Here is a 13,779-nt window from a genome sequence, read left to right on the forward strand (position 1 = left end):
TAAAAGCAGCTGTTTTGTTCGAGTGTAGTAGTTCTTTTGTAATAACAATAATGCTTCGCCTCTAAAGAACCCGATTAACAAGCTCATTGAGCAGAGACACATGCCAGGCAATTAATACACCCTTTTTTCGTGAAGCACGTAGCGGAAAGGCTCACTTCAAAAGCCGGCTGAAATATTGGGTATTGACTCTTAAGAAGTGTTATTACAGCTACTGTAATCGCAGTAATAATCTTGACAGAGCTGGTAAATTAACTTGTCGGTGGTTAATCAAAAGATTTTTTTCCCTTTTCGCGAAAGTCATCAGTTTTCAGCTTCAAAGATTTGCCGATGCTCTGTTAGCTTGAGGCAATCGTTTGCGCGCGGCAGTAATGAAGTGCTTTGATTAGTTGCTTAGAAAATTAGTCCGCATTTGCTCATAACTATTTACAACAAACCGTAATTTTCAACTGAAGCGAGATGAGCCCAAATCACCTGTTCCCAGCGTTCGAGTAAAGTTCACCAAATGATGTAAACACATCATTTGCGCGGCACCGCAAAAGATCATAGAGACCCAACGAGTTTGCAATTTTAGCAATTTCATAAAATATTTAATAGTTTCTCGCCATCAGGGCCTAAAGTTGTCTATTTATTACGATTAGCCGCTTTTTTGTTGAGAGTTTTCTAATTATTTCGATTCTTTCTAAATGAGTTTTCCTTTTTTTTCTTTTCAGCAAATACTAAAAAGAAAAAACATTGTTAAATCAGCAGCAAAAAATATAAACAGCTAGTTTTTCCTAAAACCAGGGTCAAGGCGATATTTATTTATTAGTAATTCAACTTTCTAGATCCACCCTGGTTTTTTGTTTCACATCTACATTTTTTTATTATTTCAATGACTGATTATTACTATTTTTTAACAGTTCAAGAATTATTTAAATAAAGTTTTGCTGTCGACTTGAAACTTCAAGTTGAGGCATGGATTTTGACGCCCTGAAGGGGAAATTTGAGTTTTAAATTAAAGACTGTGTAGTTAATTTGCCTACTAAAATAAATTGAAAGGATTTCAACGCGAGGGGATTTCCTTCGAAAGGAGACAGAAAGAATTAATAATTACAGTCTTTAAAAACTCGCAGCACATACAATGTAAACCGCAAGCTAGTGAACTTGGTAAAGTCCGACCGACTTGAAAAACAATTCTTGTTTCTATTCAGGCACTAAACAGCCTTTTTAGTTTTAATGAGAAACAGAATGCATGTACCAACGCATCGAATTCTCTTGCTAGCTTTTTATTAGACTTTCATTCATTCAAACATTTCTCTATTGATTAGTAAATTCAGTGACTCGCCCATGAAAGGCCTACAACTTTGGTGGGGTCTCTTCAGTTTGCTAAATTAATTTCAAACAGTTCCCCTGTCAACATTTAATGATAATTAGAGTTTAAGAGTTTTTCCTTCAATACCTTTGCTTTCAGTACTTTTCGGGGCCGCAGGGTATGAGCAAGATGATTTGAAATAAGAAACTTTTTCATATACAGCTCAGAGCATGTGTTTAATTTCACGAGCTCTCGAGTGTTTAATTTCAAGAGCTCTCCATTTGCAAAGCCTCTGAAATTTCTTAGACAAGCCAACGGCGCTAACGGATCGAACTCATCAATAAGAAACGGGCGAAAATTATATGGTATAAAGTTGGATTTATACAACTTTTTACAGTTTTGGATTTCATGTTTATGTAACAGACTGGCTAAAAATATTTTTTTAAACATTATGTTGAAATACAAAACTAATTCATAAGACTTCTTGCAACACTCTCGTCTGCATGTACATACAACATGAAGCCAAGATCCTTTTATGCAATACTGGGAAATAAAACAAAACAAAAAATGATTTCACCCAACTTGGTATTTGTCGACCGCATTCAGAAGACTTTGAATTTCTTTTTCAGTTTTGTGCTGAGGGCTACATTTTTCCTAAATAAAATCCAGATATATTTTAGCTGAAGAGTTATTTACTATGCTAACGAACGAAGGTAACCTCTTTCACATATTCAAGTTTTCTTATCGAATTAAATTGAGTTACTCTGACACAAGTTCAGAGTTCAGATTGCTTTTTGGTGAATACATATAAAATACTAATAAAGCAAAAGTGTGCAGTTCTTCAAAAAAAGCACATAGAATTCGTGCAAGAAAGTCAGCCCGTACTAAGGGATTTTTCTTGGATTTATGTTAAAACCCATCGCTGTTGGTAAGCAGAACTAAAAATTAAATCTTCCTAAATAACATCTAAATTTAAAACTTTTTTCTTTTCTACTAAAATAGGTGAAAAACTGCATAAAATACTGTTTTATAAAACAAAGATGTTATTTTTGATTTGCACGATATAACGCACCACAAATTGAAATAGAGATGAATATGAAATCGATTTTTTTTTTCTCCGCGCAGTGAAAACAAAGAAATTATAGAGTACTTGAGAGGTATCTCATTTATTTTTCGTTTCCAGCCGCCAAGCCTTCGTCTTTCACTTGCACCTTGGGATATTTCATTATATTTTGTAATGAATGACAGCTTGTCAATTTTCCTCTCACGATCTCTTCTACTTTGACATTTCATGGGGTTCCTTCCGAGGAGCATTGACATGGTTTCCTTGACAAAAGATAAAGAATGCCTAATATCTCTTCGGGTCATGAAATAAGCGACTTCTTCATGGCTTGAATATGGTAATATCAGCGGGGAATATAATACTCTCTTGTTTTTAAACACTCGGTGAGGCTCAGATGGCTTACAGTTTGAGATAAAGTCAGTTGAAAGCAAAGGATTAACAAGAAACTGTTAATCCAGGCTTTTTGCCCCTTTATTGAATGTAACAAGCTACATAATTTCGTGTTTTAAAGCAGCTTTTCTTCTGCTTTGTAAACATGCCGTTCTAAGCAGTAACGGAACAAAAACGAAGCGGTTAAAGCCCGTAAAGGTCGATGTTTTAATGTTTACTCTAACCCTCGCACTAAGCTTTAGCCACTAATTAAGTGCCGTAGAATGGTTGCGGGCCTTCTTGAAGAGCGTCTAAGTCGCCTCGTATAATGAATAGCCAACCAGTTTCGACCGCATTATCTCGAAAACAAAGGCACAGGACTTGGATGCAGTATATAGTGCATGCTCTCAAAACGCGTCAAAGGGAAAAATCTTCGCCAATTTATGACTGTCGTTTGATAGATAATATAGCTAATAATGCAACCATATTGAGACGTGTGTCATTTGGGTGTCCTGAGGTTTTGATTGACGGGTGTGAATTGATTGTTCAATTTCCTTCGCATTATTTCTCTGTTGAGTACAATAGCTAATTATGTCCAAATGAAGATAAAAGTGATTGCAGGAATATTAAAGCTATCCAGATAGGCTGCGACGCAGTAACTAACACATCTGACACGAAGCGAAGACGACCCAAGATTTTCGACATCGCCCGTGTAAAGTTTATTAGCAACTATGAGCCGAGAAGTACAGTTTTGCTTCGCGATTCCAAGGTCCGAAGCATTTCCTCCTGTCAAACGCTCATCCCCGATTCACTCGTTCGCTATTCATGACATTTTGGGTCTTGGCGAGAAGAGCTCTAAACCGAAGGCAAGCAGCCCTCAACATCCAAGCCTGGTAGAATGTTTCTCGCCGGTTTCCTCGAGGTTAGAAAGCGCCAACTCAGAGGCCGAGAAAGCGACTATCATATCAGGTTAGTTGGTGGGCCATAATTTATTGTTCGTTATGCCAGGATCGGGTTTCGTTTAACTACTTTTTAAACACTGCTTCGATGAGTCTTTTAGCTGTTGTTTCTCCGTGGACTCCCGTGCCATTATTGGAACAAATGATCTTGTAATGGTCTGTAATGCCCTAATTAACAAGCGGTGTTCATTTCAAGCCTTGCCGGATTTCTCGAAAACCGCGTCCAAATGAGGATTTTCCTCCGTTACCTTTCTGATGTAGCGCTAGTTTTACCCCCAGTGAAACTTTTTAAATGCTAGTACTATACAAATCGCTCGGTTTTGCGACGATATCTGCAACAAAAAGAGTGTGGGTTTCCTACAAAATATTTGATTGCGGTTTAATGGCTTTCTAACTGAAAGCGACAACTCGCGCAGCTGCCGCGCTTAAATTGTAGATTTCACAAGAAATTTACTCGGGTTTGTATATTTCATTCCACTATTTGTCTTTTTGATTACCGTACAGTTTAACACGATGTGCCATGGCGAATTTTGGATAATAAACTCTGTTTAATTTCTAAATTTAAATGGAAATGACAGATTTGCCCCCAGTAAGAGCCTGCTAATTCGTAGAAATAACAACTCGTTAAAAGTGTCTCGTATATAGAACCGTGACTAAAACGCAACATCATTTCGTCCTCAGATCACAGAGCAGAGGAAAGCAAAATTGACAAGTGTGTTTACCTGAAAAGCGACAAAAACGCGGTGAGCAAGAAGGCGCCCAAAAAGCGGCGACATCGCACAATTTTCACGAACTACCAACTGGAAGAGTTGGAAAAAGCCTTCAAAGACAGCCACTACCCGGACGTTTATGCCAGAGAAAATCTTTCGGTGAAGATCGAGTTACCAGAGGATCGAATCCAGGTAAGGAAAATAATTTTCCGTATTTCCCCCCAGCACATGTGTGCGCACGCAAGGCGCGAAATCGGAAAGAAAACCTCATTTCGCTGTTAAATTTTTAATTAGTCCATTTCACCTTCCCCTGCATTGCTCGAAGAAACAAACCATCTGCTTTCGACGCGAGGAAGAGTAATCTGTTTTTGTATTGATTCTCTGACGGTGTGTCTCAGTTTTTGGAGCCGCCACGAACAGAAAAAAGAAAAAAGAAAGAAAACAGCTAAGCGCTGATTAAGGCACAAATGTATCTCGCCGTGAAATGCAGTACCAACTCAGCGCATTTGTTTTGTTCGCTCCGATGGTAAAAAGCTTCGGGAAAAAAATTAGTCGCAATTGGCATTCATTAGCGTTCATTAAAGTTATGAACTCCTTTTAATTACCGTAATTATACGCCGACCTGATTTAAACTGGGCAGGTGTTTTCGATCTGACAACAAGCAAGGTTTTCAATAATTCTTTTTTTCTCTCTGAAAAAAAAAATAATAATAGTAATAAAATCGAAATCACAACTTACGTCAAACAAGGGTCGTAATCTCGAACCATATCTAAAGTCCACACTTGAAGTAAATTAAAGAAAAAAATTAGAATTTTTTATTTATTTATTTTTTTACCTCGACACGAACAAAGAGGCTGGCAACTGGTGCGAAAAATATATTTGTTAGTATATTAGCTATTGTAAAAAATTGGCGGAAAATATGCCCTAAATGTACGCTTTCTAAATTAGAAAGAACTTTTATTCGTTGGAAAATTACATCGGAAGCAAGGCTGAAAGAGGAAAAGGTCGGTCTGGTATAATAAAAACCTAATTGGTAATGTTCTGTGTTTGCACTTTGTCGCCTATTTTTGGGCGGATTCAGTTTTTTTTTTCATTTGCTTGAAACTTCACATTTTTAGCTGTCATTAATTGCTTTTTAAATTATAATTTAACGGCCTTTTCGGCGAAGCCATCAAGTTGATTTAGCGCTCTTAAAGTTTTATTATTGCGTAAATATACCACATTATACAAGAATACAGCGGCGGAAATATAGCCAGATAACATGCCACACCGTGTAATAACAGCTAACAGGAAATTTATACAATTGTAATGAAGCTTACACAAGGGCGCGAAGCAAGATGTCTCGATTTCTTTCTCAAAATTGACATTAATCAAGACTTAGGTTTGCGAAAGGGCCTTTTGATCTGACACGATTTGCAAGTTAAAGTGTATTAGGCTAATGTAAGAATTTGACTAAGAAAACAAGCCCTGTCGCATTTCCTAAAAGAGCCATTTTATTCGGATTTCTTTTCATTTGAAACACCACAACTGAACTAAACGTTTTCGTTTTCAATTATACGCTTGCAGCGTCGCGCACTCGCGTTTTGTGTTCGCAGTTTTTGTTTTTCGTTATCATTTCATCGAGAATTAAATGAAAGAAAAATTGACAAGCCAGTTTCTCGCAAGTACTCCTCTAATTACTTTTAAAAGAATCCTCGAGTCCTGCCGGAAAACCCCCACATTTCAATAACCCTCGACAAACAATAATTAACGAGTTAGATTTCGTCTCGAATTCTCTATCTTTATTTTTTGCGCAGCTATTGAATGAGCGTTGATTTTCTTGATAAAGCACCTTTTCTCGTTTTTTTTTTCTTCCTTTAATAAAAAAGCCGCCAAAATTGTATATTTTCCCAGCAAAAAGAGACAAATTCGCGCTTGCGATTTACCAACAGAACGCATTTATTCCGGTTAGAAAACCAGCTTAATTCCCTTCAGCAACAGCAATGTTATTGTTACTTCTGATGAGACTCAAACTGCGTCTACCCACAGAGATGGTTTAACGCGGTTGTTTCATTCAGGATTAATAGACCCATTCAGCTGTCGTAACGTTTGAATTAGTAATCCAACACTTGCAGTGTAAGCGAGTGATCTGTGTATTACGATATCGTTTGAATCAGTTTTGCACGCGCGCTTGAAACGAAGAACACATCAACACTAGAGAACTCCCCGAAGCGATTGAAAAATGGGGTTTTCAACTATATTGCATGCTCTACGGCTTAAAATTTCAGAATACACTGCAAGTTTACATTACAAATTATAAATTAACAGATTTCAAAAGTCGGTCTGAGCTGTTTTGACAATTAAAATTTAGAAAGCAAAGTCTCCAAAAGACCAAAAACAGTTCAATGAAACAATTTCAATCAAACGCGTACAACAAATCTTCGCCACAGAAAAATAAAATATTTAAAGACGCATATAAAATATGATGCCATTTTAAAGTTTCCATTCTAATACTTTTTCCATTGAGACTGGCTGTAATTCACGCAAAACTAAGTCCTTTATGACACTGAAATCTTTTCATACACTACCTAAAAAAACTCGACCAAGGAACTTAAATAGATCAGACTAAAAATTAACGGAACTCGGCTTTTAATTACCGTTGACCAAAAGGGTAAATAACTCGATGTTGTTTCGACTTTGCAAGCTAATCACTAAAACTTTCAGCGATATCTGCCCTTTCTAAGCAAGCCAATTTTCTCATCCTTGACCCGGAGTTCCAACTATCAGTGAAGATCCAATCTAAAGCGGGAAGCGGCGAACATTGTTCGACCCGCATCATCCTCCAAATTACCACAATATAACTTCCTAAAATGAAACGGCGTAATTTTATAGGAAATTCATTCACTATGCTATAGATACTACTTATAATTCTCAAAAAATGTCGGGAAAAATTTATTTTCAACGGCACTAGCTGTTACAAAACCTTGCTTTCAAGGCGGTATCACGGATAATTTTTCACTCATCGGAAAGACTTCGTGCTGTGTTAGAATGAACCCTCGGGTTATATAAACCACGCTTTATATTTTTTGTTTGTTATTTTGCTGTGTCATTGCCCACAGGCTCTTTTGTAAAGCTAATTTAAACGAGGTGCTGACCGCATTTTTAAACGAAAATTTGAAGAGTTGTTTTGACTGCGTGTGTGTGCTAACTAGCTTTATATCCGTGTTCTGGTAGCTTTGTTGAGCTAAATGGCCGTGCTTTGCTAACGAACGCAAAAGAAGTAGAAATATTCATAAAAACCCCTGAATCGATCACATTATCGTTAAAAGGTTGTAGTGTCGCATGTTTGAATTAAAACTTCGCAAAAAAAGAACCGTCTTATGTCTAAATAGCCTTCAAACCAAGAACTAACTAAATCCGGAACAGAAAACAATGGCTGCCATTTTTCTTTTAACTTTGAAAAGAAATTGCTATCACTTTATGGTCGCTGTGAATTTTGCGAACAAGTAAATGACGAAACTTGACGGAAAAGGAACTAAACAAGGCAATGTTTTCTTTAAATTATTACAAGCAGCCATCAATGAAATAAAATAAGTAATCAAAATTCACAAACACGTAGTCTCGAAAACCGGGTGCCCTACTGACTTCCGTTTCACTCCATGCCAGCGAGACTAATCTTGATATTAACCTTTTTTTTTTCATTTTAAATCTTCCACTCTACCAAACATACCTTCCTATGAAGCCTATAAAACATAACATTTCTTAATCAGCGCTAATAAAAAAACATTAAGGCAAAGTTTAATTAGGCCTTAAAAAAGTTTCCCAAATCGCCTTCAGCCAGAAAAAATATGCAGACCTTACAATCGTTGCTTCGGTCCGTTTGAAATTCTCAAATTTGATGATCGTTATTCGCACACTTTCCGCAGCAAAGTAAGAAATAAATTTAAATAGCACACACAGAATTTTGTTTTTACTTTTAGAAAGAACCCAAAATATTTGTACGTGTTTGAAATTGTTGAGTCTTTTTTCCTTTTGCGCACAAAGAAACGAAACCATAATGACTTTGCAGTTGTATTAGTCTAAAACACCTGTCGTTTTCCGACTAAAATTGTTTACCTACTTCAACTCATTTATACACTATACATTTATGTCTGGAGTTTGAAACGACTTGTAAACGCTTCGCGGAGAATCTCTTTAAAATTAAGAATATTGCATAACAAAAACTGCAAGCACAAAATGCCGCAAAAGATAGCAAGAACTTTCACTAGGGACAACTGAAAAGCCGGCAGCTTTGAAAACGTATATTCAAAACTCTTTCAATTTATCCCCGAGAAATATTGCTTCGCCTGTACATGTTTAATAAACGATCATTGGCAAAATGAACCGAGAAACTCGTGAAATTTCGCTACAGGCAATAAGGAGTAATGAAACTAGTTTGCATAAAAAAGAACAGCCAAAATGTCAAATCGTTTGGAAAGAAATAGCGATTGAAATTCAACTGAAACCTGGAATTAGAATAGCAAATTATAACACCAGAAAAGAGGGATTTCTATAGGGGAGCATTATGGATTTACCGAAAACTTGATTTAAACTAATTTAAAAACTCATAGTTTATATAGAAATGGCATAAACAAGAAGTTATTTGCTCAAATCGTTTAGGACTGTTTGTAAATACCACTAAAAAATTGCAAACAACTGAATCGAAGTAAAAATATGTCACTGACTAATACGAAATCAAGTTATGGAAGAAAAAATGAAACATGATTTAAAGCTTTTTTTTTGCTAGACTTAAGAACAAATCTCGCGACGACGACTGCTTTCAAAGAGTATTTCGTGATAAAATACATCAGTTGATTCTAACAAACTGAGGGAATAAAGGTTAAGCCAATGCAATTTGACCTTCGTATGGTTTACCAAAACTAAAAGAAAATAGACCAAACTGTTTTTGATGTTAAAAAATGGCTGATTAGTCTAAAGGAGGGGTGTTTGCTTCTGTTAATGATAATTAATCATTTTTTGTATTTTTATTTATCCAATGCACCAGCATAAACAAGAAAACGTAAGAAAATTAATTATGAAAGAAGCTGCTGGGATTTAGAACGAAAACGATGAAAAAATCTTGCATTTTAAGTTGATTTTCAATCTCTCATTGCCGGCGGATTGTTTTTTTGCATGTCCTGGTGGCCGACAGGTTAAATTAAGCTGTTTGGCCTTTCCAAGGGAAGAAAAAAGCTTTTTAATTCTAAATGTTCCGGTTCTTTTGTTATTAACCGATCCCTAATTGTTGCCCTTTCATGTTAACCGTGTGGTAATGATTGTGGCTTAAAAAATTGTGTTTACAAGTTTCCGAGGGTGCCTATACAGTGGGGTGTAATGCCGGACGAAAAACTTCATGCAACCTTAAATAAGTCACGTTTCCTCCAAAAAGTAATTCTTTACAAACCAGTAAACTGAAAACTTGATCCAAGGCATCAATTTTACGACTTTTTCAAGTTTGTCAAGTCTAAAACTGAGTTTTTTCCAGCGTTTTGCTGACGAATTCTTAAGTTTGAAAACCCTTTAAAACAATTACCAGTGCTTTCGCTATTCGTAGTTTTGCTACAATTAGCTGGACTTTCGGAAAAGAGTGGGAAGAATTTTAACAGAAAAAGATCCATCAACAATAAATTTTATCTTTGATTTTCGCTACACACTCTCATTAGGTTATAGAATACTCATTTTAATGAGTAAAATCATTAAATCTGCGTTGAATCTACGCACAAAAAGGTCTACGCATTTTATATCGAGAAACTTTTATCAAAGGTAAAATTGTGCATTATTTCTTTAACACAAACACACTGATAAGAAAAGAAAAATTTCTAGACATTGCATGTCCTAAATTGAAATTGTATTTTATTAATTACTCAACATTGCCTCGTCAGTTTAGGTCGCGGCGAAAATACAAACAGCAAATTGCCAAAAACCGCTATAAAACAATAATACGCGCTAACAAGCAAAAACAATAATATCACTATTGAAAGACTTCTTTGCTATAAACCTGCTCATCAGGCAATAAAAACCAAATAAAGATCATTATGATTAACTTTCTAACAAATATTGCGCACAAATAAGGTTCTAACAGCTAAATAAACTCTTTTTAACGACCCCACGCACAGTAAATGAAGACATTTCTTCGCAATAATGAAACGTTCTTCAAAAGAGCTCATTAAGCGTCAAATGAACACACCCCTCGAAAAGCCAAAATTAATTTAAGTGCCGAGTAAACAACAATTTCTTTAATAAAACGCAATTCCTGGGTTGTAAACCGCCAACATCATTACAAACAAAACTACGAGATTTCCGCAAAGATAAATCGAAAGTCGGATTACGTGAAAAACAAAAACTGACTAACTTGACCCGGTTCAATGTGACACGAACTGCTAAGGCAGAGGAAGTTAATTTATCGGCTGGGGAAATTAATAAGTGGAACGTTTGCTCAATTCGGCAGCCCTTAGGACAGATTATCCCCTCCCTTATCTCTGCCTTTTTTTTTTGAAAAATTGCAATAAAGATAACCTTCCACGAAAAAGGAAGGTGTTGGCTTCTGGCACCGAGTCTTTGCTCATGCTATCGACTTTCGTTAGCTTCCGTCTTGAGAACTCGTTATCAGCTATATTTACATTTCGTGCAGCGCGCCTTCATCTTATCTTAAGCTACTGCGAATAGTAGAAATTAAAAGTGATCATTCGATACGTTTTCAAAAAGGCAGCTCATTTTTAAGTTGTTTCTTTTCATTTCGCGATAATCTCAATTTCCTCGCCAAGTTTTAATATCAAGAATCCAAAAACGTTACCTCCATGCACTATTGAAATTAAGTTCAAATCTCAAGACATCTTTGATATTTTAACTCTCTTTCCAAAAATACTTGCATTTGGGTTCTGATGGAACAGTATAAATTCACCCTTAGAGTTTTTGCGCAAATGGCGTACTCTTAATGCCATTTTTTCGCCACTTAACATGGTACTGGCAATATCTGAAGCAATGCAAAATCTCTCTGCTCATCTCATAAATCTGTGTTCTGTAAATTTTAGGTTGATTTTGGGGGAATATTCAAGTTTTAAAGGGAAACTGTCACGAGCTTCGCTTTAAAAATTCAAGGGTTCGTAAAGACGTATGGAAACCTATAAATAGTGGTCCAGTTTTGTTAAATATTACTATGCTAGTGTACTGAAGCTATTGAACAAGCAATATTATTTTGTGACGCCACCAGGAACTTTAGGTCTCAACTTGAAGAAGTCAGGTTGATTTTTTTCAAGTTTTGCCCTTGCGGCCTGAAAAAAAAAAGCGAAAACTTACAAACAACGGCTCCCCACTTCCTTGAACAACAATTTAGTTATATCTTCATCTGAAGTACTAGGTGCATTCATGTAGAGTAAGACTACTGAATTTAAGTACTTACCAAAAGCAGAAAATCCCCAAAGTGTCCATTTAAACGAAGTAAAAATTAGTAGATGGACTTAATTGATATCGGTTTCTTTACTACACCAGGTCTGGTTTCAAAACCGACGAGCAAAATGGCGCAAGAAGGAAAAATGTTGGGGCCACAGTTCGATCATGGCCGAGTACGGTCTCTATGGAGCGATGGTACGACACTCCCTACCCCTCCCCCCTCATCTCACAACCACCTCGGCCCCATGGCTACTCGGCATGCACAAGAAAGCGAAGGTCATGGAGGAGAAAATCAAGGTGGAAGGTTCGAACGAAAATGGGGATGACCTCAGGTCACACAGTATTGCGTCACTGAGGCAGCGGGCTCAAGAGCACAATGCTGCACTAAAACAAGAACACGAAGCTATGATGCAGGTATATCAACAAACCTCTGAAAAGGAAAGGAAGGCATCGGACACTGGCTCTGATGAGGACGATGAATTGGAAGAGTTGTGACTACTAATGAATTACTAATATCACTCCTATAAAAACAACACTCAGGCCAGTTGAATTATTGAGTATATTAAATTTTCTTTTTAATAACTCACTGGCTGAGTCAGGAATTATTAAACACGCGTGCGCACGAACGAAAAGGCGGGAAAACTGTGACGAAGGCGTGCATGCACAAAAAGGCGGGAAAACTAGATTCGAGATGCCAAAAGCGTTTCCCGCCAAAATTATTCACTTTGATGACGGCGTCGTCAGCATAGCCGTCAGCATTCAGCATTTCATATAAAATGAAAATAAATAATTTTAATTTATTGCCTTGACTTGAGTACTTCGATTCTACCGTATTATTATTACACAGTTACGAAAATTGATGGCTCGCTCACAGCATTCGTAGTTGTAAAAGTTAAGCCAAGAAAGTATAAAAAACAATTAAACTGAGCAAATTTACAGTTGCACTACAAAATATGTATAAAGCTACATGCGCGCAGTAAATGAAAAGAACTTGTAAAATTTGTACAAAGAGTGAAACGTATTTATTGAATAGAATGCTCATTTGTAAATGTGGCAATAAACATCAAGATAGTCGAACTTCAACTGAGAAGTGTGGTCAGTATATATTAAAGGCAAATGTTTAGCCGACGCGGGTTCTGGGGAAGGAAATTAAGGGCCTGTTTACAAGCAGGTAGGGTAACCCTAGGTGCTAGGGTTACCCTAGCAAGAGGGTTAGAAGATAGCCCGGGTTTACAAGCAAAATTCGCAGGTAGGGTAACCCTACTTACCCGGGTCAACTTACACCGGTTACGCTTCAGTTAACCTTGTAAAATTTTGTCGTTAGAAACTGTTATTCGAAAATAATTCCGTTCCAGTGCAAAAATACGACAAATTGTGAATGAACACGATGTTTCTTGGTCACAATTCGCTGTTTTTGTCGGTATTTTTAAACATATTTAGCTTTTTGGAGCCAAAATAAAGTTGTCCCGGGGTAGGCGAGTTATCCCTAGCAGAGCGTTTACAAGGCGCTAGGGTTACCCTAGCAGCTAGGGTAACCCTAGCACTCAGCTAGGGTTACCCTAGCTGCTAGGGTAACCCTAGCGCCTTGTAAACACGTCGATGAAAAAAAAGAAGAAATGTGGGAGCGCTAGGGTAACCCTAGGTGCTAGGGTAACCCTATGTGCTAGGGTTACCCGCCTCCTTGTAAACAGGCCCTAAAGGCTTGCTAGAGGTTTTTTTTACCCAAACGCGAAACATTGCTAGCACTTTTACAGCAAGGCGCCCAAATGTGTGACCACTTTTAATTTATTCACATTCTTTCGTGCAGATTTAATCCAATCAGAAGTCAACTGCAAGCTATCCACGGCTTTTGATTGGATTAAATCTGCACGAAAGAATGTGAATAAATTAAAAGTGGTCACACATTTGGGCGCCTTGCTGTAAGTGGCAGTAAAGGTACCTTTTATGCATTGTGAAACCTTGAGCTCAGCAAATAGAGAA

General features: G+C 37.0%; 1 protein-coding gene across 1 annotated transcript; it reads left to right on the forward strand.

Moving 5' to 3' along the window:
- Positions 1 to 1,884: 1,884 nt before the first annotated feature.
- Positions 1,885 to 12,876, forward strand: LOC144636846 (visual system homeobox 2-like). Its single transcript, XM_078496057.1, has 3 exons — positions 1,885 to 3,692; positions 4,364 to 4,584; positions 11,899 to 12,876. The coding sequence occupies exons 1-3, from the start codon at positions 3,455 to 3,457 to the stop codon at positions 12,292 to 12,294; spliced, it is 855 nt and encodes a 284-aa protein (XP_078352183.1). The 5' UTR covers positions 1,885 to 3,454; the 3' UTR covers positions 12,295 to 12,876.
- The last annotated feature ends 903 nt before the right edge of the window (positions 12,877 to 13,779 follow it).

Source organism: Oculina patagonica, chromosome 13 (assembly GCF_052425735.1).
Source record: "Oculina patagonica isolate OP01 chromosome 13, crgOcupat, whole genome shotgun sequence".
NCBI lineage: Eukaryota > Metazoa > Cnidaria > Anthozoa > Scleractinia > Oculinidae > Oculina > Oculina patagonica.